This window comes from Acomys minous, assembly GCF_964271855.1.
Source record: "Acomys minous genome assembly, chromosome: 10".
Lineage (NCBI taxonomy): Eukaryota > Metazoa > Chordata > Mammalia > Rodentia > Muridae > Acomys > Acomys minous.
Genome location: NC_140491.1, coordinates 93,731,662 through 93,759,478, shown reverse-complemented (window position 1 = coordinate 93,759,478; position 27,817 = coordinate 93,731,662). Strand labels below are relative to the sequence as shown.

General features: G+C 40.7%; 1 protein-coding gene across 2 annotated transcripts in view; it reads left to right on the top strand.

The window, feature by feature from the left end:
* The first annotated feature begins 903 nt into the window (after positions 1 to 903).
* ACVR1C (activin A receptor type 1C) overlaps positions 904 to 27,817 on the top strand; it is an 80,757-nt gene continuing 53,843 nt past the window's right edge. The window contains exons 1-2 of one of the 2 annotated variants that reach the window (XM_084799167.1): positions 905 to 1,134; positions 5,589 to 5,713. In XM_084799167.1, the coding sequence (XP_084655293.1) occupies positions 5,641 to 5,713 (73 nt within the window). In that variant the 5' untranslated portion in view covers positions 905 to 1,134; positions 5,589 to 5,640. Of the gene's footprint in view, positions 1,135 to 5,588; positions 5,714 to 27,817 lie in introns of both variants that reach the window. The other variant, XM_084799166.1, reaches the window with a different exon arrangement.

The following is a 27,817-nucleotide window of genomic DNA, read 5'->3' as shown; positions in this document are numbered from 1 at the left end:
GTGTGTGTGTGTGTGTGTGTGTGTGTGTGTGTGTGTGTGTGTGCGCGCGCGCGCGCGCGCGTGCATGCAGGGGGGACGGGGTGGCAGGAGAAGGGGGCTGGTGGGGGTGTTGGTATTAAATAATGTTCAATGACTTTCTATGATCTGAGCAATTCTTTTTCTTCTCTTGTATGTTTAACCACCTCACTCCCGCAATTGCTAAAGCTGTAACTGCAGAGATACCTCCTACAGGTCTGGTCCTTACTTCCACTACTCGGTATACATGGCCATATCACCTGGCACAGTTGTGTCAGCTTTGTGAAGTCGTTTTTTAGGGCATAGGAAGTCTTCAGACGAGGCCACGAAAGAATGGGGTTTGTTTGGTAAAGCAGAGCTGTCAGTCCTAAGGCAAAGGTGCCCTGGAAGATTTCTAGGGATCCACAGAGAGGGAGGGCTTTCACAGACCCAAGAGCTGGGTTGCGGTGGTGGGACGAGCCTGAAGGAACAGCAGGTGGTGTTCTCATGGCGCAGGCTAGTGAACAGGGCCATCGGAGGAATAAATGAAGGTGGAGAGATCTAGAAAGGTGGATCTTCTGTAGGAGGCTGTAGAGAAAGCAGCTGTTGCCGTCCTACATGTCTCTAAAGTCTCAGCCGGGCTTTGCTCTTCTCCCCCGCCCCCCAGTCCCACCCCCACAACGAAAAGCTAATCTCGGGGACCTGGTGCGGCCCGCTCCTCTTCGCCCACAAGAGGTGTCACCTCCCCGCCACCTCTCCGCCCTCGGTCTCCTGCCCCGCCCTCGGGCTAGCGGCTGACAGTGGTGCCCTTGGAGGCGCGGCAGGGGCGGGCCCTGTCCCTCGAGGCAGCCCGCCCGGCCAGTGGCAGGCGCGGCGCGCCGCCAGCCGCGGGGGGCGTGGGATGGGGGAGGCGGCGGAGGGGAGCGCCCGCTGCCACTAGAGCCAACCGCGCACTTCCTAAGGGTGTCGCGGCTGCGCTCCCCTCCCGCGCCCCGGGAACTTCAAAGCGGCCCGCGCCGCCCGGCTGCGCTCTGGGGACGCAGCCCCGCACGGCCGCCCAGGTGGCCATGACCCCAGCCTGTGGTCCCGCACTGAGCCTGGCCCTCCTGCTGGTGGCCCTGTCCGCCCAGCTCGCGGCAGGTATCGTGGGTGTCTCTTCCCTGTGTTGGTGTGGGTGGCGATGGAGGCGGTCTGCGGGTGAGCATAGACGCCAGAAGGTACTCTGGGCCAGTTGGCCGCCTGCGAAGCCTAGGGAGGGCGAAACAGCAGTGGGCTGAGAGAGCGCAGGGGTGGGTGCAGCAGCGTGGGCACCTGATGTCTGGCAGCCGAAAGGGGTGGGTGTACAGGTGTTTGGGGCACGAAATGATCAAGGGAGGAAAAGAGACAGGGACGCGGGGTTTGGAGAGTGGGGCTGAGGCGGATGATTAATTTGAGGACACTTTGCAGCAGGGGGAGTAGGAGAACATTTGTAGGTGCGTGCTTGGCTGGGAGCTGGGCGGCACTACTTCTCGCTGCAGGCTCTTGGAAGTGTGCAGGTGCGCTCTGGGGGTAGCTACGTGTGGAGCCCCAGAGAGACGCACAGGGACCGGGCACAGGGTGCGGGAGGAGATGGCAACTTAATCTGCGTTTTAGGAGATGAACTATATTCCGAAGGCCATTGGTGCCAAGAAAGTAGGAAAAGGGGGGCTTTAAGTTTGCGTGGCTTGTATGGCACGTTGCTTTCGAGGTATGATTTTTTTTTTACTTAGTTTCCGGAAGTGGGGATATGGCAAGCGTCCCAGCGTTTATAACAGGTCTGTGCTGTGATAGGCTAAATAGAGTCCTCGACCCGAGCTGGTATCCAAACGTTTCTTTTACAAGGTTTACCAGAAACTGGGGCAAATGCATCTCTGCTATTAAAAAAAAAAAAAAAAAAAAAAAAAAAGGCTGCTCTGACTAGAAACCTTTACTTCTGGAACTGTCATCCATACATTGCCCTGGGTTACAGGAAACAGGAACAGATACCTTTCTAACTCTTTCTTTAAAAATTTAAGTCAGACGTTAAAGACATTTGTACATAAAAAAAACTAGTGTTTTTCCATAAAGCAGTACTTTGTCCGAAGCTGATTTTGATGCTTTTTTTTTTTTCGAATGACAATCTGTTTGACATTAATAGCTATACTCAGGGTGGGTAGTTTTCCTCGTGGTGACATGTGCAAGAGAATGTTTTGAATAGTAGGATTGCTGTCATGTACAGATTTCAGATGGCCTGAGAGAATTACCAAGTACAATATTCAAGTTAAAAAGCGATAATTGGAAAGAATTAAGCGATAAAATTGGAGGATGAAAACATTCTGGCCATCGTTAGAAAAGCAGTTACTCTAATGCATCCAGGAAGATGATGGGAAAGTTAGAGTTTAGAAAATTCATCTATGGGAATGAAATCCTCCTAGCAAGTGGATGAGCACTTTGCTAACCTGTGACAGTGAATGTCTATTTTTGACAACTGACTAGAATTGCCACCCCAAACTATAAAACCTCAAAGACATCCTTCCAAACATCACAGTTTTGATTGGCTACCCATGATCCTTTCTCTCTAGGTTAACCCAGTTACACTTTTTATTTGGGAAAATATTTTTTAAAAAACAGGACAATTATACTTTTTATATATGTTTGAGAGATATGGTTTTGTTTTACAATAGAAACTAAGGCACATCAACATAATAAAGCTGTTCCCCATGTTTTTGACAAGGCATGTAATTTTGACACTAAAATGCAATATATAGGCATTATGATATATATATATATCATATACATATATACTAGATAAATTTGATTGCTTTCTTAAAAACCGAGATGCCAGAAAACTCATAATATGGAACTAATGTGTTAAAATGATGGCAAATCTGTTAAAGTTGAACTTTTGTGACCAATTTTTCTTTCCAATGCAGTTATTTTTCGGATTGTTTTTTTTAAAAAATAGGAAACTTGTAGCCTATTTGTGTCCCATAAAAGCAGTGCATATTGTTATCTACATTATTTGTTCCAGGTTCTATGCAATTCTTTGATGATTTTATTTATTTATTCACTTTTATTTTATGTGTATGAACATATGCCTGCATGTGTGTGTGTGCACACGTGCGCCCGTGTGTGCGCGTGCCTGCTTGCGCATGTGCCATGTGCCATGTGCTTGCCTGGTGCCTAAGGAGGGCAAAAGAGCATGTTGGATCCCTGTTGTGGTTAATTTAAATGGTAAGCCTAATAAATGTTTATTTTCAGGATATAATTACTACGGCGGTATTCTCTAACCTGCTATCAATCAAATACAGACAGCTGTTGTATTTTTAGAACAGGCCTTTACCTGGGGCATGGCAGATAGTCACCTTCTAAAGTAACTTTACCTCCCAGCCCCATCTCAGGCTGCCTCCCGTCCATGATCCCTTGTTGATGTTCTACATCGCCTCCATCCCACCCTGACCCAGCAACGTGCTCCTTGCCTGTGCTAACCCATAGCTCTGGTCTGTTTCCTTCCTCCTCCTCCTCCTCCTTTTCCTCTTCTTCCTCCTCTTCTTCCTCCTCATCCTCTTCCTCCTCCTCTCCTTCATGGTCCTTTGTCCTCAGCCTGCAAACCCCAAATCCTGCCTCCCTTTCTTCTGTCAAATCCCAAGCTTCAGCATTTTTTTTATTAACCAGTCACTTTAAATTAGGTGAAGCAAGGTTTACACAAGAGGGACAGGTATGGGAGAGCATGTGCTCATCTGAGCAGGGACCAGATCTTGGGGGCCAGTAACTAGCACTAGAATACATAGCAAATGATCATACTGAGTGAGTTAACTCAGAAGCAGAAAGACTCACATGATATATACTCATTTATAATTGGGCCCTAGCCCAAGGGGCATGTCCCATGAAAGTCTTCATTTGCCAGGAGATTGGGATAGATGTGAGAACATCCCCCTGGGACTCTAGGTAAGAGAAGTATAGGATATGGGGAAATAGAAGGATCCAGAGGGTCCTAGAAACCTACAAGAAGAACATTGTGATGGGTGGATCAGGGCCCATAGGGATCTGCTCAAACTATTGCACTAACCAAGGACAATACAAGTAGTAAACATCAAACCCCTACTCTGATCTAGCCAATGGACAGGACATTCTCCACAGTTATGTGGAGAGCAGGGACTAACTCTGACATGAACTCTGGTGCCCCATATTTGACCACCTCTCTTTGGTGGGGAGGCCTGGTGACACTCAAAGAAAGAATAGGCAGGCTACCAAGATGAGACTTGATAGCCTATGACCATATAGTGGGGGAGGAGGTCCCCCTCAGTCATAGACCTAGGGGAGGGGGATAGGGTGAAAGAGGGAGGGAGGGAGGGGGGAGAAATGGGAGGATACAAGTTGTAATCTGAATAAATTAATTAAATAAAATTAAAAATTAAAAAAAGAATACATAGCATCAGATCAATCCCTAACAGATCTCCTAGAATTTGGGTGTGAGCCACTATGGGGGTGCTGGAAATGACCCCGAGTCCTCTGTAAGAGCAGCCTGTGGTGTTAGCCACTGAACTATGCCTCCAGGCTCTCTTTGGTGTTTTGATAGCAGAATTCTAGGTAGTTTCCTCCTCACCATTTAAGTTGTGTTTCTCACATGGTTTATAGCTTCTGTTCCTAGATCATGTCATTAATCCTACCGACCATGGACACATGTGTACTTGACGTGCTTGGCGCGTTATATATAGGAAGGTGATCTTGACATGATGACGTAGTGAAACCGTGTGGCAGGAGAACACCAGCTTCTAAAGTGGTCCCGATGAGTGCCAGGTCTAGAGCCCTGAGTGTCTGAGAACATGGCAAAGTAGCAGGCCCTTTCTGCTTTGGCTGGCCCTCTCCAGCATCTCTGTCACCTTTGAGGTGGCTCTAAGTAACAGAAAAGTTGATCATTCCTCTGAGAATTCCAGACTCCCAACCACTGGCGGGATCTTGGGAAAATGACTCACTGATCTGTAAGGGTTATTTCAAAGGGCTTCTGGTTTTGTGGCTCTTAAATGCCTTGTTCTTTGATAAGATGAGGTCTCCCAGCCTTCACAACACTCCCTGCTTATAGCCGCCCCCCCCCCCCCAAAAAAGAATGGGCTGAAAATGTCCTGGGATTCTCCACTCTGGGCTGCACCAGGATCCTGCAGGGTTACAACTTGCATATTTTCTTCTGATGTCATGACACTCTTCTGTCCTTCGGTCAGTAAAGATTTATTGAGACCCAGGAAGTTCTGTGGCACTGCTCTAGATGGACGGAGCAAAGTGTCTCCTTTAATAACTGCTGTGGGGCTGAGGGCATCAGGTGACAAGGGGTTTCCCCACAAACACCAAGCTAGCAGTTCACAGAAGTTCTCAGAGGGGCTTCTGGGAGAGAAAGCGAAAACCCTGGCGGAGCTTACAAATGCAAAGGCTCTTGCCACCTCTGCCCTTCTTTAGGCACAGTCATTTATTGGTTAGTGGGTACAAGGGTGGCAAGAGCCTCTCTGGTGCCAGGGAAGAGATATCTCTGGCTGAGAAGAAACTGTGTGGGCACCCTTGGGGCTATTTCTTCATCATCTGAACTCCCTAAGGCTTTTCTTCAGCCTCCAACTAACAGGGATTCAAAACCATTGGCTCCTTGGATTCATTTAAGTTATGCAACAACAACAACAACAACAAAACAACAACAAACCCCAAGACTTTGAAGGGACAGAACACTGGACACTAGGTAAGATATTGTTTGGCTCAAACAATGGACCTGCCATGGGTGGGGCAGACTGCAGGGGAATCCACTCAAGGGAGAGAGCATGGCAGCTGAAGATGGCAGGAGCTAGCCTGTGGATTAGCGGGTTATTAGTCAGTTGCGGTTTAACTGCCTGTTAGGTACTAGGGTGGAGTTCTTAAGAAAGAAATTGATTTCAGAGGCCTGGAGTTCAGAGGGCGTGCCGATTGTGCCGTTTGTGGATAATTAAAAAAAAAAATGTCAGGCTCTCAAACAGAGTAAACAAAGCACAGACCTGGTTAAATTGAATTTCAGGTAAATAATGAATAAATTTTTAGTCTTTATGTGTCACTGAGACAGTACAGAACATATATATATATATATATATATATATATATATATATATATATATATTTATTTATTAGGTTTTATGCTGGCCAGTAGTGGGGCACGCCTTTAATCCCAGGACTCAGGAGGCAGAAGCAGGCAGGTCTGTGAGTCTGAGGCCAGCCTGGTCTACAGAATGAGTTCCAGGACAGGCAGGGCTACACAGAGAAAGCCTGTCTTGAAAAACAAACAAACAAAACAAACAATTTCTGTATTTCTGTGTAAATTTGAGCTAACTGGGAACTCTCTGACTTTAGCTGGCAGTGCAATGAGAAAAAAATACTGTGATAATATAACTTCCTGCTGCACATATTGCTTTTTTTTTTTTTTTTTTTTTTTTTTTTTTTTTTTTTAAGAACAGTGCAGACCTATTTTCTGTGTCAGGTCTCTTTTGTTCTGTCTCTGTCTCTGTCCCAGGTTGCATCTCAGGATAGGTCACTGTGAGGTCTTTGAACAGGAAGCTCCCCTGCTTCTGCATGGCCCACAGGCGGTTCTAGCTTTTTCCAATGTGATTTTGAATATCTCAACATAAGAACCTATGCAGAGGAGACAAACATAACTCAGATGACCGTTACATCAAAAGAGTTGGTTTCACCAGAATTTGTAGCCTTTTGAAAATGGTTATTTATAGATACCATTTGAGGGTATTTTCCTTTTGAATAATCTTTTGATGTTGTTGTTGTTGTTTTCTCTTTTAGGAGAAATTCTTCTAGGCTGACTTACTTTTCTCAGTAGTACTTGTCCCACTTACTGCAAATGAGAAAGTTAGGGGTTGAGGGAGGCAGGCAAGGTCATGATGAGGCAGGCTGCTAAGCCCTGTAGGACCGACTCTGTCCAACACAATTTGTGGTTTGGGGCCATGATTGCAAGTCTTTTGGGAAAGGAGCCAGAATAAAAAAATAGCAGCCAGAGGCTATTTGGCTTTTGCTCCACCGATGACTGCTGTCACCAGATAATGATTGACATCTTCTTCATGAAGGCACAATTGTGCACACGGATTCTTAAGCCCTGGACCGCCCTCTCACATATAGAAGTCTCTTACTGTAATAAACAATGAAGTGAATTTTCAACTAGCAATGATAAACTAAAGCAACAGAGCAAAATTTCTAAGAACAAAGTTCATGACACGCCATAGTTTGTTGCTTCGTCTCTGAGGTTTCTGATGGGTCTTTCTGCTGCTTTGGCTTGTGGTATAGTAAGATCCCCTCACCCCATGCAGTAATCAAAACTTCAGAGTGTATTTGTATTTTAAGATAATGTGATGTGTTCATAATAATATACAAGGGACACTTTTATTACCTATGATACCCAAATATGATCTTGGCTCACATGCCTTCCCTTGGCTAAGTGAGGCAGGAAAAAGGCTTTTTTTGTTTCCTGGTGCTTTGGCCCCCAACTTCATGGCAGAACCCCAATACAGTCTACTTTTCTAAGTTATTAATAACTCAATAGTCAGTGATTCAATGAAGGAGTCATGTGTGGGCACGGATAAACCAAGGCCATCAAATATTTGACAAACAGACACTATGGAAGAGGCAGATTAAGGACTCCAGCGCTTTCCCCTTCCATTAGTGCAGCTCTTAGCATGTGTGTGTGTGTGTGTGTGTGTGTGTGTGTGTGTGTGAGAGAGAGAGAGAGAGAGAGAGAGAGAGAGAGAGAGAGAGAGAGGGAGAGAGGGAGAGAGAGAGAGAGAGGGAGGGAGAAAGAGAGAGAGGGAGAGAGAGAGAGAGAGAGAGAACAATGATGTGAAGTAAGGAACAGGCACTGGCTCCATGGCTAGAGATGCAGACTTCCATGTGGAAGCATCACTTACTTGTCTTGTACTCTTGTACTCGGAAAGAAGATAGAGGGAAAATCCACGACACTGAATTCTGTACCTTTCTTATTCTTGAGAGTTGGATCTCAAAGTATGAGGGCTACCTGTTCCCTACAATGTGAACAATACAAATGCCTACTTTCCTTTAGGGATTTCAGTAAGAAGGAAAGGGGAGAGGAAGATGGGTAGGAGTGTGAACCAGGCCTAGGAAGTCTATTTCCGCCCAAGCCCACTTCCGTTCTTGGGCCTTCTGAGCTTCAGTACTCTAATGGGCTAGAGAAATTCTACTTGTTCTGAGTCTTCACTTTTTCCCCTCTACAATCACTTACCTTTTCTGTTATTCTCTTCTGTCTTTCCGAGAGTAGGCATACCAAGATATTGTCTTTTTAGAGTCGTTTTAAATTAACCTCTCGAGAATTCACGGGTGAATCATCCAGCATGACTCAAGAGCTTGCTTATTATTTTTTAAAACAATTTTAAAATTGCAATGACTTATACGTCCCAAATTAGAGCAATCTCGTTTTTCATTAAACTTTTCACATAGAAATATCATTAGAATGCCCACATTTTGAAAGTGAAACGCACTCTCCACACACACACACACACACACATGCCCCAGTCTGTTTTGTCATCTTAATATCATGGTAGGGACCGTGATAGGTACCACATCTCTGTGTGCTGATTAAAAGTTTTGAACAACTTCGTGATCGATTTAAATAAAGATTTTTTTTTTTTGGTCAAAAATAGGACAAGACAAAAATCTAGTCCATCAGGGCCTGGGAAATGGTAATTCTGCTGCAAAATGTTTCATACATGCAGGCTTATCCAAGAGAGATGGTAATTGAGTGAGTGGTAATCCAGATTAGAATAGTTTTTTAACAAAACAGGCTGTTTTAAAGCAGAGCCAGAATATATTAAAAAGTATTAACTCATCACGTCTCAGAGTTCTATCTGGTGACACTTTCCTGGCCTGTTCTCCTAGCTGTGTGTGGTTTTTTCTCTTTTCTACCATCCCCATTATCACTCCTTAAGAGTAAAAATTCAACTCTGAACAGTTGCCTGCTCTCAGAGTGATAGTAAGGCTGCGTTCTCACTTAAACTCCACTTACAGCCTGCAGTATGCACTTCCAGGAAATAGACAATGTACTAACGCTGGAAGATTGAAAGAGTAGTTGTAGAATTAGAAGATGCCTTGTAGGATAATAAATGTGTATTTGAATGAAATTACCTTTTAAGAAGCCTTTCCCAGGGCTGGTCTCTAGCAATATTTTACTAGAAGGCCTTGCTTTTTCACAGAGTGCAGCAAGTTGACTTCAGTAAAACCAAGTGGACCCTTTACAAAGAGTTGAGAGTTGCGGGTTGTTGGTGGCACTCACCTTTAATCCCAGCACTTGAGAGACAGAGGCAGAGGCAGAGGCAGGCGGATCTCTGTCAGTTCGAGGCCAGCCTGGTCTACAGAGTTAGTTCTAGGACATCAAGGGCAGACACACAGGAAAGGCCTGTCTTGGGAAAAAAAAAAAAAGAAAGAAAGAAAAGAAAAAAAAGAAGAGTTGAGAGCTGTGAATCAAGCTGAAATCAGTTTTGTGTTTTGTCACCAGCATAGAGGTTTTGTTTTTTGTTTTGTTTTGTTTTGTTTTTGTTTTGTATAGTTTATCACCTGTCACCTTGCTACGGTGCTCCTATTTTGTCTTTTTGACATGGGGAATTCGAACTCCATCTCTTTTTACCTTGGTGAATTTGACTAGAAGTCTATCAATTTTATTGATTTATTTCAAATGCATAGCTCTTGTTTTGTTTTGTTTTTATTTGCTTTTCACTTCAGTCCCATGCTTGTTTTCACTATTTTCTTTTGCTACTTACTTTGGGTTGGCTTATTTATTTTGATTTATTTTCTTGAAACAGTACCTTAGATCAGGTGTTGGCAGCTTTTCCCCAAAGGATCCAGTAGCACACACATTCTGGCTTTGGGATCCATGTCCTAAAGTCTCTGTTGCAACTCTCTAATTCACAATTTGGGGCAATAAAAAGCATCCACAGACAATGCGTAAATGGATAGGCATTGCTGCATTTTAACAGAACTTTATTTATAAATGACCCAAGACTATAGGGTCATAACTTGCTGATGCTTTCTTCACTCATTCACGTATGACCTTTGCTCTTTTCTGACGTACATATTTGAGGTTCTAAGTTTCCAGTGCTATAGGTGCTTCAGCCCATCCATGCAGTGCAATCTGTTGTGCTTATATCTTGATTGAATTCCAAATCCTTTCTCATTTTGCTTGGTAATTTTGTGGGGCCAATATGGAACATAGATGTCTGTAGTTTAATTAGAAATGTTAAAAAATTAAATTCTAATTTAACTTCATTGTTGGTTTTTAAAAAAACCCACAACTTGTATGGTTTCAGTTATTTTGAGTTGGCATTTGTTTTATAGCTCAGCATGTGTCTGGCTTAGTGGGTGTGCAAGAAAGTACTCTGTTCGGCATGGACTTGCTGTTCTGTGAATACCTGTTGGCTCCGGCTGCTTGACACTGCTATTCACATTTGTTTATCTTACTGATTTTTTTTTTGTCTCATCCTCCATCAACCAATAAAGGAATGTGGAATTCTTTAATTTACCTGCTGAGTTTGTCTATTTATATTTCTGGCTTTCCCAGATTTTGCTTTCTGGATTTCAGGGTTTTGTTTTGTTTTGTTTTCTTCTTCTTCTTCTTCTTTTTTAATTTCATCTATGAACACACAGGATTATTATGTCTTCTTTCCAAAGGTATTTAGTAGTTTTATGCTTATGGGTGTCCTGCCAGTGTTTGTCTTCATGGACCATATGTGTGCCTGATGCCCATAGAGGCCAGATGAGGCCATCAGATCGCTTGGCACTGGAGTTATGAATGATTGTGAACCACCATGTGGGTGCCGGCAATTGAACCCAGGTTGTCTGGAAGAGTAGCCAATGCTCTTAACCATGTAGCTGTCTTTTTTAAATACACATTGTGAAATTTGCTTCATCTATGGAGATATTTATTAAAATGATACATTGCTTTTCATCACTTGTAATAATATTATTTGCTTGGAAGTTTCTCCTGTCAACATAGTCCTTTTAGTATTCTTTTAGTCAATATTTTTGGATCTATTAAAAATATTAGGATAGCTATTATAACCTCCTAGGTCCAAGGGAAGTGTCTGTGTATTACATATTTTCCATTTTCTTATTATCTTACATATGGCTTTGTATGTAAGTTGGCTTTTTTTTGTAGCAAGCATATATCTGAGTCTTTCTCATAGACTACTATCTACTTGCCTTTTAACTGGGGTGTAGAGGACATATACATTGAACGTATATATCAGTATGGTTGAATTTAAAGCTGTATCTTTTTTTTTTTTGTAGCAGCTGGAGTCATTTTTATAACTGCTTATTTCCTCTCTTTCTTTGCCCTCAACTGGTATATTGGACCAAGTACAGGTAGTACATATTATTCCAATTTCCTTCCCCATCGTTTGGTAGTGCACTTTGATGGCAATGAATTCTAGCTTGCCTTTATTTTTTTTATAAGGTTTTATTTTACTTTCCCTTCACCCTCCAGCTTACTACCTGAGTTTTCAATCTTAAGATATCAAAACTTAAGTAGCTTTGTAGTTATTGCTTACCTACTTTCTAACCCCATTTTTATTATTTTTGTCACATGCTAAACCATTTGTTTACCCTTCTTTCTATTAATGCATGTTTTTGTGTGTTTCTAAGTAACTTATAGATGGTAGCATGACCCCTTCTAAATACTTCAGGATGTGTATTATGCAGAGTTCAATATTTGTTCACATTTTTCTCCTGTGATTAAATATTTATATATGATATTCCTGTGTATTCATTTTTAGAAATACAGTCACCTAGTCTTTAAAAGATATTAATGATTTACTTTGCCGTGGTGGACTGACTGCCTCATGTCCCTTCCCAGCCATTCCTTGATGCCAGACTCCCAAAGACATCTGTTATCTTATTTTTTTCTGTACACGAGTTTTGGTTTTTAAAATTCTGCTTTGTAACTACCAGTTAGGTTAAGTTTGTTGGTAGTGTTGTTCAAATTGTGAATATTTTTACTGAGAGAATTATGTTAAAGCTTTCCCATTATGCTAAGTATTTGTCTGATTTTTCTTTAGTTCTTTCATCATTATTATTGTTGTTGTTGTTGTTGTTATTGTTATTATGTTTGTGTGGGGTGTGCACTCATGCCCCATGGATTGGAAGTGGAGGTCAGTGGGCAACTTGTGGAAGTTGGTTGGTTCTCTCTGGGTCCTGGTAAAGCTCAGGCTGTTGGATGACAGCACACACCTTTGTTCACTCTGCCATCAATTTGCCAACTAATTTTGTCAGTTTGTTTTCTGTAATTTTGAAATTCTTTTAGTTGTACATATATGCATTCAATATTTATGTCTTCTTGATGGACTGCCCATTTTCTTATTGTAAGATAGCTTTCTTTATGTGGCTCAGTGATAGAGTCTCCCAGTAATATTATCTTGATGTCTACACACAGCCATGATAAAGTGAAGATGTTTAATGTTTGTGTATATTACTTTTGCCACCATTTTACTTACAACTTATCTGTGGTTTTATCATAGCTGTGTACTCTGTGAGTTATGACAGTTGTGCATCCTTCAGCAGGCACTTGGTTCTTGATTTTAACCCTTTGGCGAGTGAATCCATCTGATTTTAATTAGAGTGGTTAGCCCATTGACACTTAGCATACTAACTGACCTGGGTATCAATCATTCTGTCTTTCTTTGTTGTTTTTCTTTTCTTTTTTTTTTTTTTGTGGAGGTGATACTATTTTTAGTGTTTCAGTTTTAGCCAATGATTTCTCAGTTCTACCTTTCAGTTATTTGTGTGTGTGTGTGTGTGTGTGTGTGTGTGTGTGTGTGTGTGTGTGGTTGTTGTGATTCTGTTCCATCTTAACTCGATGTTCATTCTTAGTCAACACGCTGATCCTTCCCACTCACTTCTCACGTTCACACATCCATCTTCTACTTCCAACATCTCTCTTCACCCCAACAGATCCCACTTGAAACGCAAAGACCTTATGATGGCATGGCTAAATTTATAGAGAGTATATTTACATCAACTAAAATGATTTTGTGAAACAGATTTAGATATGATGCCGATGGTATAAATAGCATATAGATATTTAAGATAAGTGCAGTGAAAGTCTATGGTGAAAAATGGATGAGCTGATGTAATAGTTCAGCAGAAATAGTAGACGTGAAGAACAGGAGGTAATATTTTTGATGTGCCAATCAGCAGATTTGACACAGCTAAAGAAAGTATCATAAATTTGAAGACAGAAATTTCCATAAACCAATACAGTTGTACTAATTTTTAAGTAATTATACTAAAACAAAAGGTATCAAGGGATAGAGAAGAAAAGGTACCAAGAAGCAGAACAGGACACCCAATTTGCAAGGCAGGACTCAGTATCACACATGTGTAAATGAAATTGAAGGAATATTGGTTAATATTTTCTCAGATGTAATGAAAGACTTCAAATTACTAATCATAGAAACTCAGAAAACCAAAGAGAATGACAAGTGTCTCTCCTCCCTTAACCTAAACCATTAGGTGTCTCATATTTTAATTGGTGGGACTCAGAAAAATCTGAGTAAAATAAAACACGCAGAAGAATTATTATGCATCATAATCAGAAACCATGAAAAGCAAAACAACAACAACAACCAAGTCATATATAATTATAGCAAGCAAATAAAAAGATCTTTCAGTCTGCTGTGGTTCTGAAATAAACCCCAAAACTTTGTCCCCAGCTGATGGTGCTATTGTAGGGAGATTGGATGATGAAGATACTTAGCTAGTGCATGGATTAAAGCCTTGATGGGTTCATAATTGAATGGATTATTGGGATGTGTTGAAACCATGAAGGAAGATTATGAGTGGATGAAGTGGATCATAGGAGTGTGTTGTTGAAAGGCTTGTGCTTTTTCTAGGTTTGTTCATTCTCTCTTCCTGGCTGACAAGAACGGCCCTGCCTTTCTGCCATGTTTTTGCCTTGCAGTAGACCTAAACAGTGAATCCAGATGACTATGAACAAAAGCGTCTGAAACAATGAGAAAAGTAAACCATTCCTCATTTGAGTGGGTTATATTATTAGTATACATAACCAGCGGACATCTTAGAAATTGGGATGTTACAAGGGCAAATTCCACAATAATAAAAGCTGAAGATATGACAGTCTTCAAGGTATATGTGCTCAACATGAAGCAACACTGACAGAATTGAAAGGGGAAACATAGAAACCTAGGATGCTCAAAGTGTGGCATGACTAATCTCGAAATGAAGCACAGCTCAGCATTAGTAACATATGATGCTATCTTCTAAAACAGAGAAGAAATTTAAAAACAAAGTAAACAAATAAATAGAATTCATTGTCCACAGACCTTCTCTTTATCAGGTTTTTGTAAGTGTTTTAAAGACAAAATAAATATTATATCAGATAGAATGTTGATATGTACCAACAAATAAAGATCTACAGAAATAATAAAACATAATATAACATACATTTCTCTTAAGTGTAAGTCACTCAGTCTTTCATGCAAAAATAGCAGCAAGTCTCTGTGAATTTAAGCACTCCATAGGTAAATGTATGGTAGCGTTAGATCAGATAGGAAAGGGAACTCGGAGTTTATAAATTTACATTTTCTAAACCACATGTGAAATGTTGCAATATTATTTGAGCATATGCTAAGTTTAGTGTACTGTGAATTAGGATGTAGTCTGTTTACACAGATACACTTAAAATATTTTAAAGGAAATATAAATAAAGAACCACTAATGCAAACAAATACAATAAAAAATACTGAACTAGTCAAATGCTGGAGGTCAAATAAGGCAGCTAAATGTATCCTCACACACTACTAATTGAGAATACGTTCTGGCCCATAAATCTGCGATATAATCATTACACTTAATTCTGATTTTAGGATTTTTAAAGGTCAAGTAGCCAATCTATAACCACTAGACTAATAAACTCTAAATGCTAGTAAACTTTTTTACTTTTTGCACTCATTATTAGATGTTAATAAAGTTATATAATCAGAAATAAACAGAAGACACCAACACCAGATATAAATGGAGAAATCAATTAGCAAGATGTTAGCTCTTAATTCAGTCATACCGGCAACCATTAAGTGTAAATGGTTAAAATAAAACAATTAAAGATTGAGAGCATCAGTGTGTAAAAGTGCAACATCAGCTGTTTATTTTCTATAAAATCCTCTCTGAATATAAGAAATACACTTTAATATAAAAAAACAAATAGGTTTAAAGTGTGGGGGAAACTTGTTTCATATGAATACTGATCATAAGAAAGCTGAAGTAGCTATGTAACACATACCGTACACTTCATTAACTGGGATGTTACAAAGGACAATTCCATAATAATGAAGGGATATCTTTGTCAAGATGGTGTAACAGTCTTAAATGTGTGTGGACCCAGATAATGGCACTTCAAAGGGCAGGAAAGCACTGATAGAATTAAAGGGGGATGCACACAAACCCACGATTCTCAAAATTTTCTATCAAAGAAGACTTCAACCTCCCAAATTTTAGGAAGATGTTTGTTCTCTATGAATGCTTCCAATACAGAAGTGTCAAAAGTGCTTTCTACTTATAGAACCAACATTACTGGAAGCTAAAACAAAAGAAAATGACAGACACTTCTCATGAAAATGCAAGGTCTTAACTATCAAGGTTTATGACAGTATAATAATAGGACAGTAAGCTATAATCAAGTGGGGTTTAGCCTGGAAATGAACTGTCTGGTGCTACATTAAAAAATAATATTGTGAATTACCATTTTGGTAGATGATAGAAGAAAAACTATGTGATATCAATAAAATAGCTAAACCCCAGACGACAGTGCTTAACTCCTAAACACTACTGAGAGAATTTAAAGAGCTAGATAAATAAAGTTATACGCTGTATTTCCATAATGTGTGGCTTGTTATAAAACAATTTTTTTGATGAGAGAGGTGCTCTGTATGTAGCTAAACTAGTCATGCCCTGTTTCAACCTTGCAGGTGCTGAGACTATGGGTGTGAACCACTAGGCCTGGCTGTCCACACCATTAATATCTTAGCTAACCCTAGATCGTTGCATAGATTTAACATAATCCCGGTCATATCCTAAACAAAATCCTAGCTGGAATTTTTACAGAATTTGCAAGATTGGTTTTCTAACATTCATATAAAGATAGTGGAGCCTCATCTTAGCTACTTTTCTATTGCTTTGATAAGATGCCATGACCAAAGGCAACTTACAGAACAGCGAGTTTCAGAGGGTGCATCTTTGACCAGCTCATCCGTGAGCAAGGCAGCAGGCATGCACTGGACGCCCGAGAGTCAGTGGAGGGAGTGGAGATAAACCACTCCAGAGACGATTTCAGGGAACAACATCTGCTTTATTTCATGGGAGCCTTTTGGCTGTGATTGGTTAGCACAGATTGGATAACGAGTACTCATAGCACCAGGGTCTCTGTGTGGAGGAAGCACATTAAAGGAGCAGTGGAGACTGTAGACTCATTGGCAAGCCAGCTATTGGCTACTCATGCTACTTCAGGATTCAGTATTTTGACTTCAGGAGCATGGGAGGCTGGGCACCAGGTCATGCCTTCATTTTCTCCTACAGAGCAAGCAGTAGCTGAGAGTTTACATCTGACACACAAGAAGGGGACACACAGCTAACTGGGAATAGCAAGGGCTTTTGAAGCCTCTAAGACTACCTGCAATGACACTCTTCCTCCAACAAGGCCACGCCTTCTAATCCTTCCCAAATAATTCTGTGGAATAAGCATCCAAATATATGAGGTTATAGGATTTATATTCACTCAAAGTGCCACAGCATCTAATTTTTAAGGAAAGAACAAAGTTGAAGCATTTATAGTTAAATTCAAGGCTTCAAAAATATGTAATAAAGGCTGACAGAGGTGCTGTTCAGTAGTAGGTCACTTGCCTATGTGTGGCCCTGGGTGTGATCCCAGCACTGTAAGAACAACCAACAACAAAGTACAATATTTAAGAATGCGTAATCGAGCCATGTGTGGTGGTGCACGCCTGTCATCCCAGTGCTCAGGGAGGCAGACGCAGGTGGATCTCTGTGAGTTTGAGGCCAGCCTGGTCTGCAAAGTGAGTCCAGGACAGCAAAGCCTACAAAGATAAACCCCGTCTCAAGAAAAGAAAATAGAATGTGTAATTGGCTAGAGGAGAGGCAGATCATCACATACATGTCAACTGTCTTCTGTTAAGAGTTAAGAGTACACAGATAGTTTAATGGAGGGTCTTCTTGGGTGTTTCCATGGATATAAGCATCTGTACTGATCCCATATGACCTGATTTGATTCCTAGGACCCAAATGGTCAAAGGAGACAACAGACTTCAGCAAATTGTCCTCTGACTTCACACACACACACACACACACACACACACACACACACACACACACACAGAGAGAGAGAGAGAGAGAGAGAGAGAGAGAGAGAGAGAGAGAGAGAGAGAGAAAGAGTGAATATATAAATATAATATAATGTTTCTAAAGAAGATAAGTTAATGAAAAAAGGATTAAAAAACAAACAATGCTGGTTATCAGTAAACCAAACCAAACCAAACCAAATCCTCAAAGCATGCTTTATGTGTAAAAGTGTCAGAATACATCAAGGTTATAACAATCAAATCTGAACTATAGACAAACTCTTTAAAAAAACACTGATGCCTTCTAGCCTTAGCACAGGCAATAGTCTTAGAGTTATAAAAGTACCATCCACTAAAAAAATCATATGTTATGCAAACTAAATATGTAGTCACTTGGCAAAACACTTGTATTTAGTGTGTGTGTGTATATATATATATCACAGTTTAATAGGTCACAGTCCAATAAGAACTTTCCTAAAGATATAAATAGCTAAAATTTTCATATATTATTAATTAGAATATAAAATGTTACAACTATTTTGGAAAACATTTTTATAATTTATATAAACATTCACTTTCCACACAGTATAGCAATTCCACTGTCTTATATTTGTCCCAGAGAAAGAGAGCTTGTTTCATATGAAGATCTTTATGTTAATGCTCGTTGTAAAAAATTTTAATCCATAACAACCAGGAGAAAAATCAGATATCCTTTAACTGTTGAGTGAATAAACAGACACATACATTCACCAAAAACCCAAGGCCTTCAAGGTGTAAAACACTTGAGGCACTGTGATAACAGTCTTTGGAGGTTGCATTCACTTGGTGTTGTGGGACCAGAACATAGCATCGCTTTGCCAGAAGCTCTGCAGAAAGATGCGTTATTTGGAAGGAAGGAGGAGATCTGGGGAGGAAGATCTAGAAGATCTGAGTGCTCCAAATGTGAATTCCATCCCCATATACCCGACTCTCCTTCCTAAGTGAGGGCGCATATAAACTTAGGCTGTATACAAATCCGGAGCTTGTGGACAATGTTTCAAATTGCTGCACCAGAAACAGTGGTACGTGTTCAACAGCAAGGTCCTGAGCTAATATCTGAGAGAACAACAGGCAACTGGTCCAAATGATGCCTCTGGGAAAGAGACCAGGGCGATGTAATTCTCATTTTAATTCTTCCTACATTATTATTTTTTTCCATATGCATTTATGACACTAATTAAAGAAAGATAATATTTTTAAAATCATAAATAATTTATTTAATTTTGCCATATAAGTTTCTTTGTAAGTAAATAATTTCCATAGATTTTACTACTTTTTGCATTTATCTTCTCCACTCTGTAAAACAACATAAAGTAGACAAAATGAAATCAAATTTGGATTTATTACAATATGTTTAATTTGTTAGCATGTAGTAGTATGTTCCCTTAGGAAAGGAGACTGCAACTCAGGGATCTTATCCAGACATAGGCCAAGCTCCTTGTGATCATAGTCTTGCTCCCGTCCTCTTTTACAAATGAAAGCGTTTGATTTAACAGGAGAGGGCATTTACCAGGGAACACTATGAGCTCTTAGGTTCCCTTGCCCCATTCGATCTACCATAAGACTTACTTATGGAGAATTTTGCTTGTATCTGTCGTCTTCTGAATGCGTTTAACAAGCCTAATTTTGCTGGGTGAGGTTAGTGGCCCTCTTGTTCAGCATATTACCATGCATACAGTAGGCAGTCAGCGTTTTCTTGATTATCTTCTGTAATCAGGAAACTGACCAGGTCTGTCCCAACTGTTTTCAGGATGACCTGTCAGGTTACCTTGGCTGTTGACTTGTTGGCTGCATTGTTAAAGACATTTCCATAGAGAAGAGGAGAAATTGGGAATGCTATCAATCTGGATAGTTCATGGATATCCCTGTTCTCAATAGGGCTACTCTAATTTTGGAGTTCAAATTCCGGTTTTGGGACTTGAATGCAGAGTTGCAATCATCGTAGCTTGGTACAGCATGGCAGCAGGGCCTGTGGGTGTTCACCCAGACTGCCACCAGTGCTATTTCAAAAGACTTGCAACACAGCTGAGGGAAGACACCCCCATGACATCGTTAGGTACTCCGTGCGAACTAAATATTTTGGCAGATCAAGGGATGACTTTAACAAAATAATATTTATTTCTGATTATAGATTTGATATGTGTCCAGCATGGAAAATTAGGGGAATGTGTTGAAAAAAATGTAAAGGTCATCTTCAGATTTATACTTCAGTGAGCACCACTATTTTTGATGAATTTTTTTCATAGTGTCCATTTCAGTGCACATGTTTTATGATTTTACTTTTTAAGCATTTATAGCCATCATGTTACATGACAATTAAAGACTACTAAGAAGTAAGATATGTTACAATACTTACATCTCAAAACCTTTTCAAATATTTTGACTTGGGAATATTTCACCTATTTTCATGTTTTAGTCTCATAAATAATGAGAAATTCCAAATAAGCTTAGTGATTATTTCATCTAAAAGAAGAACTCTACCTGCAATCTGAAAATCACAAACACTTTAGGATTCTGCAGTTTTACCAACTGAACTTGATATGAGGATTATATTTTATTCATCACCCTGTCCCCAATTTAACATACATATATTTTGAGATTATGATATAATTACATTAACACTCCCTTCTCTTTTGTTTCTCCAGCTCCTTCCAAGTACCACCCACCATGGTCTCTTCCAAATTTATGGCCTCTTTTTCTTTAGTTGTTGTAACATATACATATACCCCTATATATATATACATACATATACACACATAATATAACATGTCTTTATCAATCATCTATTTCTATATCATTTAATCTATATAACCCCAAACATATAAATATAACTTTCTCATACACACATCTCTATCTATCTATATCTATCTATATCTATCTATCTATCTATCTATCTATCTATCTATCTCATCTATATCTATGTTATTTATATATATCCCCAAAATTTTAGTTGCATACGTGTTTTCAGGCCTGACTGTTTGGTATTGAATAAGCAATTGGTGTGCTTTTCCCCGGGGAAGACTATTTCCTGCTCCCAGAATCCCTTGTTTCCTAAGTTCTTTGTCTAGGGCAGAGTCCTCCCGAGTCTTCACTCTTTCATGTTAGCCTGTTTATTGATGCTGCCATTGTTCAGGTCTTGTTTAGGCAGCCATGCTGGTGAGACTTTATGGGTGTAGCTACTTTGGCATCTCTAGGTGACAGTCTCACAGCAAACTCCCTGTTCCATTGTCTTTTACACTATTTCTCTCTCCTCTTCTGTAATAAGCTCTGAGCCTTAGGTTCCCAATAATTTATAAGTATGATAATTTATAAAATCATTTTCAATTTGACATTAAGATTATATCGTTAAAAAAGATTATATCTTTGAATTTGATTTCTTCTTTGAATATTAATAGGATTAATTTTTCCATATTATTGACATTTTTCTTTTTGTTCATATAGTTTGTTCATCATTCTGTGGAAATGTTTGCAAAATCTAAAATAAAAAAGCCAATTAATTGAGAAATAGAAATGTTAGTATAGTAGTGAGCATGAGAGCGAGTGTTCTAGATATTTCTACTCTCTGATTATACTCAGGTGTTACTATTTTGCAATGTCTATGTTGTTTTGGAACCATTGGTTTTATTTCCCTTATGGGACTGTGGCATTAAAAGCAAGAGTCGATCAAAACTAGAAAGATTTGTGAGAACTTTGCAAGTTGTATTTTAAGGCATGAGGCTTGGGACTTGACCACAGAGCTGGGAATTCATAATCTGTAATTGCGGGAGGTAGAGTTGCAGTTTTAATAATCTGAGGCACATCAAATGTGTTGTCTCTATCTTTTAATCTTCAGAACAACCCTATGTGATGAATTACCCCTTTAACAGCAGTGAGAAGACCTATTTAGAGAGTAGTAGCCACAGGGTTGGTCTAAGAGGAGCCCAGGATCTCAGTCACGGGCAGACAGCTTTTCAAAGCACACAATCCTTTTAGCAATAAGCCTGGTGAAATTCTGACCAAGTTGAACTCAACACAGTCAGGGAGACAGGAGATTTTGTTTGTTTGTTTGTTTTTTCCTTTCTAATTACTTTTGTTTCTCATTGATTTATACCAAAGAAGCAGAACAATGCAGGGCAAGCTCCTGTAGCCTTTCTGTTTTCTCTGGCTAAGACGAAGTCTGAGACTTCCCAGAGTTCCATTTTCTCTCTCTGTTCTCAGTCATCTGTGCATCTCTAGGCAAGGACAGTTACCGTGTGGAACGATACTTTGTAGGCAGAGGAACAAGGAGAAGCCTTGTAACCTCATCTTCTCAAGTGGCTGTGATCATCCCTAGAAGTCTGCGAATTACATTTTTAGAAGTATTTTTTAAATTATGGATTTAAGAAGTTCACCGCCCACTCATCAGCTCCCACTCCTACCCATCCTCTCTGCAGACAGGACCAGGAGCTGCTGCCCTTTCTTCTTGCATTGAACACATTCTTGTGAGCATCCTGGCTAGATCCTTTAGTGTTGGGGTCAATATTGGAAAGAGACACAGGATCAGTACACACACACACACACACACACACACACACGCACTTTTCCTTCCTGATTACTTTCCCTCCTCTTCCCCTTTTCAACTCCCCCCTTGTCATTCTTATTAGCTAGATCAACGTCTTCCTTCAGATAGTTATTTCTAGAATCATCTATTCTTTACCATATCTGATCATTATAGAGGTAGACATGTAGTTTGATAAGTGTGTCCCTGAGAACTCTCGAGGACTTCACTTCCACCAGCCCTGGAATGTACCAATTAATTACCAATTGATTGCTTTCCTCTTCTTTACAATTTTAATTGCTTCTTTGAAGCATGGCAGACATTCATTTGTTTTTTGTTGTTGTTGTTGTTGTTGTTGTTGTTGTTGTTTTTTAACTGTCTTTATCACTAACTTAGCATTTGAGGCCAACTTTCTCAAACCCACTGCATATGCCCCACACTCCTGTTCTCATGTCATCACCATACTCCTTCAATCCTCTCCCTTTTGGTTCTTGGGTTCTCTAATTCAGCAGAGAGAAAGCATCGGGCAGAGACCACCATGTCTTTAGAGGCCTCCAAATGATGAACTCTGATGATTGACTTCAGCCTTCTTAGGCTAAACTCTCTGGAACATGTTTCTTCCTAACCTGTGGATCCAAGATGCAAAATCCTTGATTCTCTGCGTGTATCCTCACACACACTGCTCTAATTGTCTGGTGGTCATCGAAGCAGGCATCTCTTAAGAGTTGCAGAATACTAGGCCTTGTCTACAATTCGTAGCAGGGTTTCTACTGCTATGAGTAAACACCATGACCACGGCAACTCATATGAAAGAAAACACTTAACTGGGGGATGACTTATAATTTCAGAGGTTTACCCATTATTAGCATGGCAGGAAGCATGGCGGTGTGCATGTGGACATGGTGCTGGTGGAACCAAGAGGCCTACGTCTTGATCCCCAGGCAGCAGAAGGAGACTGTTTCACTGGGTAGCCTTGAGCATATGTGAGACCTCAAAGCCTGCCTTCACAGGGACACACTTCCTCCCAAGGCCACACCTCTTAATACTACTACTCCCTTTGGGCCAAGCGTTCAGACATATCTTTTTAAGGGAGCCATGCCTGAAGGGCACATTCATGATCACCTATCCTTTTTTTTTTTTTAATGCATGCTCACTTCCCATGCAACATTACATAGTATTGCTCAAAATTGCATTTTGCCAGACTTGACATTAATTGTTGATTTTTTTCCCATGGAAAGACTATTAAAATTGGACATTGGTATACTCATAATCGATAACTTATCACTAATTAAAGCAGATATCATCAAATTATTATTGGCCTGTAATAATTTTAAAAATGTATACTATCCTCTGAGTCCTGGTAAAGCAATTTAAATGTGTAGGTTGATTAAAGACACTGTTAGGATTTGTGTCTCGTTTCTTACAGAGCCATTACCTGGATATGTTGTATCATCAACTTGTATTAGAAAAAGACAATTGAAATAAATCTAACATTCTGAAATATACTTAATTGTTGGCATTTGAAAATTTCCAAAGATAGTCCTTGACCTTGGAAGAGACCATCCTTGCCTGGTTGAGGACATAAGGGAGGGAGGACGGGCGATTTTCCAAAGCATGCGCAAAAGCTCATACTGCACTGGTGAGATTCTCAAGTTTCAACCAAGGGAAAGCTGGAGGCATGAGGTTTTATCATTCCTGTTAAAGAAACGGGTTTAAAAGAACATATAGGGGCTGAAGATGTAGCCCAGCTCATTGTCAGCACACTTGCTTACGGTGGTTTCTTTTTAAGGCAGAGGAAGCTCAAAGCAAAGGATGATGACAAGCTTATGTGAGTAGAGGGTTCTGGGTAAAAAGCGGCCCAGTGGGCTGCCTACTGCCTCTGCAGCGACTAGGTGGTACCTAGATGCCCCTGAAACTGGCCCATCCCTTGAATGCTTCCCCTTGGGCAGGGCTCTGAGGTAGGTGACGAAGCTCAGCCTGGAATTGGTGAAGGGTGGACAAGGAACCTTTCTGCAGTGTAAAAAAGCCCAGCAACCAGAGGTGAAGGCGGCTCGGCCCCTCTTTGCAGGCTAGGAGGAGAGACGGAACATTCCCAGTGGCACAGGCTTGGGGCCCCTGCGAGGGCTGGGACACCCGGAGGTAGCGATGGGGTAGGCGGAGGGTTGGGAGTCTCTTCCAGCTGGAGAGTGGGAGTGACAGAAACCGTTGACAGGGAGGGGGCAGGCGAGACACTCCAGGCCCCTTTGGTGGGCGAGGGCTGTGGTTTCCCCAGCTTCTGTGGTTTTCCTGGCTGTCTGACAGTGGCAGGGCTGGCTACAAAGAAGCTTCTCCGGGTCTGCGCCCAATTGCCTTGAGTTTCTTGTCCCCAGCCCTAGTTGGGTGAGGCAATGCCCCACCTCAGTGTCCCAACATCCTGTATTGGAGCGTGCTTGGTGTAACACACCAACCCTTATACCTACTGGGCAAACATCCTTTAGGGCATGTCGTTAACCCCCCACCTCCCCCACTGTCTTCCTTAACTCAGGGCTTGGCCTATGGCAAACAATACTTTTTAAAACATTCTTAATATTTTAAGAATTAAAACAAAATAAAACAAACAAACAACCCCAAACACTCAGAATCTGTTAAAAAGAAATGTGAAAATTCCATATACATGTAAAGTTTAACTCTCTTTGCCTATTAGAAAATTGGAAGAAAGTACTGAATATTTAGAATATATGTGGATAAAACATTTGGCAGGGTTTAAGAGAAGGAAGAAGTTTCAAGTAAAACATGAGTTTACATTTATAATAGTAAAAATTTAACGAGACCATTACATATATCTAGATAAGAACTCTAGCGAGATTTGGAGAAACCAATAACAGCAATCATTTTGGGAATATGAGCATTAGAACTAATTTCGTTTCATTTCAATAGTATGCATATTACTTGACAAGGAGAAAATATCATTAATAAAACCCAACTACTCATGCACTCGCTAGAATTCTTGATGATGTGGCTTTCACCGACAGCACAGAAAGAAGCAACCAAACAATAAAATGAAGATAATGGTTGGGAGAAAAGCAATAAGTATGAATGTGGGGAAGTGACAAAGAGCTTCCATCTTTACAAAAAGCTCTTGAGTAAAAAAAAAAAAAATTAAGATTCACATAGTAGATGAACACAATAGACCAAAAACAAAACAAAACAACACAACAACAACAACAACAACAACAACAACAACAACAACAAAAACCTCACCCAAGACGAAAAGCAAATGAAATATTTGGAAAAACAAAAAGTGTTTAACTCCTTTAGCTGGGAAATGGAGATTAACATAAGCTACAACTTTCACATGTCATCGTATTTAGATTGTAGGCACACTGGATGCTGACATGTGCCCTGTGGTGCTTTCATACGACACCAGTGGAACTCTTAACTGGAACAGCTCTGGAAAGTTCTTTCACAATAGCTATCAAGAGTATCTGATGTTGTAATGCCGGTCTGGGACTCTTGCCTAGGAAAAGGTCAATCAAAATGCCTAAAAGTAAGAAAATGCTGTCTATTGTCCATTTTCACTGATGACAGCCCTGTGAGTTCCATCAACCGGTTCCAGTGATACCATTGTGTTCATGACATCATCCTGATGGAATGAATGTGGAGGCAGCACCTACACTGTGCTAATGGAGTCAAGTATGGGCAGTTGCTATGTAAGACTGGAAGAAAATGCGCCATAACAAGAATAGCCACAGTTTATTTAGCTTTGAATGCGTCTGTAGTTTGCAGTTCCCTGCAAATTGCAGCCTAATTCACCTTTGTTGCACTTGCGTCACCTCTGGGAGGCCTGCGGTGTGTGTTGGGGGTATGTGCTCAGATGGAAACAGAAGAGGAGGCATCTCATCTTGTAACCTTTTCATTATACCAGGACAAATACAACCAACGAGCTGATTGCAGACTTGCGGGAAGAACCAAAAGAGAACAGGAGCAGATTCCTGATCATGGGGGTCGTCTGTGGATATTTTACTGAGGTGGAGACATCTGAGCTGAGGCTTGAAGAATTAGAAGGAAGGGGAGAGTGCTTCAGAAGAAGGGAATACAAACCAGGGCGTGCATGCGTGCGTGCGTGCGTACGTGCCTGCGTGCGTGCGTGCGTGCGTGCGTACGTGCGTGCGTGTGTGACTTTTATGGGTCATGGAAAGGAGACCAGCGAATGTGAATTTAAAGGTGACATTCAAAAGGTAGGAAGAGCTCAGACTTTTAAGCCCTGTGGGCCTCTAGCAATTGAAGATTCGCTTTATTCTAAACACAGCTGGAGTCTACTGAGCCTTAGGTGTCTTCTGAGCAGAGGAAAGCACTTTGTAAGGCATGGGCGGGAGGGGTACTACCTAAGAGCGTGTCAGAGGAACTGTGTCCTGTGATGAGAGGGATGCCCTTGCTTTGGGAGGAGATACTCCAGACTGAGCATTTCCTGTAACACAAAACTATAAGATCAAGACTTGACCAAGAGGCTCAAGACAGTCTGTGGTCTCGCTAAGGAGGAAAGAATTTAGATTATTCTGGTCTGTGCCCAAGCAGTCTCCATGCAGGTCCCACCTGCCCATGCTACTTAGCCTGTCACCCATTTGATTCCTAACTTTCACTGATCTGAAAGAGTGGGCTTCCATCTCCCCATATACATTTTTTCTTTTTTTTTCTTTTTTTTAAAACTTATTTTAATAGAGTCTACACAAAAATTTTGTCAGAAATCAGCTAATTAGGCAATACCCCTTAATTGCTGGTTTCTGTATTTGGCGTGTTAGAGGATCTTTGAGACTAATATTGTAGCATTTTTAGGAAAAATCAGTGAAAGCGAACTATACTGACAAGCAAACACATCCAAGTGATGGCGTCCGGGTTTTGCATTGCACTGTGACCTCATGTCACCATGGTTATCTTTTCTGTGCTTCTTGACAACGTAGAAGCTCTGAGCACACAACACAATTTTGGCCACATTTAAGCATTATCTCTTAAATATTATTTAGAAACATATTTATTTCTGTATGAAGGAATGTGGACTCATCAGATTCCTAGGTGAGGCACTCTCGAGTTGCCTTTGGTCCTGTATCCTTGTCCTAGGATAGTGGTTATACAATGATTGACAGATTAAGCGATGGTCTCTGAATATCTAATGTCATTCACAGAGCTGGAGATACCTTCAGGTTTCCATCCCATTCTCTCTTCATTTCCTCAAAACCTCCTGATACTGCGAAGAACAGAATCTTCTCATATAATGTTACTATTTAAAAAAATATTTAAGTAATTTATTGAGCTTACATCTCATTTGTTATCCCCTCACTTGTATCTTCATGTTCCCCTTCCCTCCCTCTTTCATCATACTCCCCTCCCCTAGGTCTGTGACAGAAGGGGACCTTGTCCCCTTCAGCCTATCAGGTCTCTTCCTGGTAGCCTGCTTACTCTTCTTCTGAGTGTCACCACGTCTCCCCACCAAGGGGAAGTGGTCAAATAGGGGGCACCAGAGTTCATGTCTGTGTCAGTCCCTGCTCTCTACACAATTATGGAGAATATGGTGACCATTGGATAGATCTGGATAGGGGTTCTAGGTTTACTGCTGCATGTATTGTCTTTGGTTGGTACAGTAGTTTGAGATGATCCACCTGGGTCCAGTTCTGCAAGCTTTAATGGGCTTTTTGTAGGTTTCTAGAACCTTCTGGATCCTTCTATTTCTCCATTCTTCCTTTGTTCTCTCACTTAGAGTCACAATAGGAAGTCCCAGTATCTGTCCTAATCCCCAACCAACAGAGATAATGTTACTATTTTATTGGATAGATGGTCTTTAAGTTTGACTAGAGAAGTTTTGATGGATAGTAGGATTCTCACACTACCTAAAATATTAGTGTGTGTGATTTGAAAG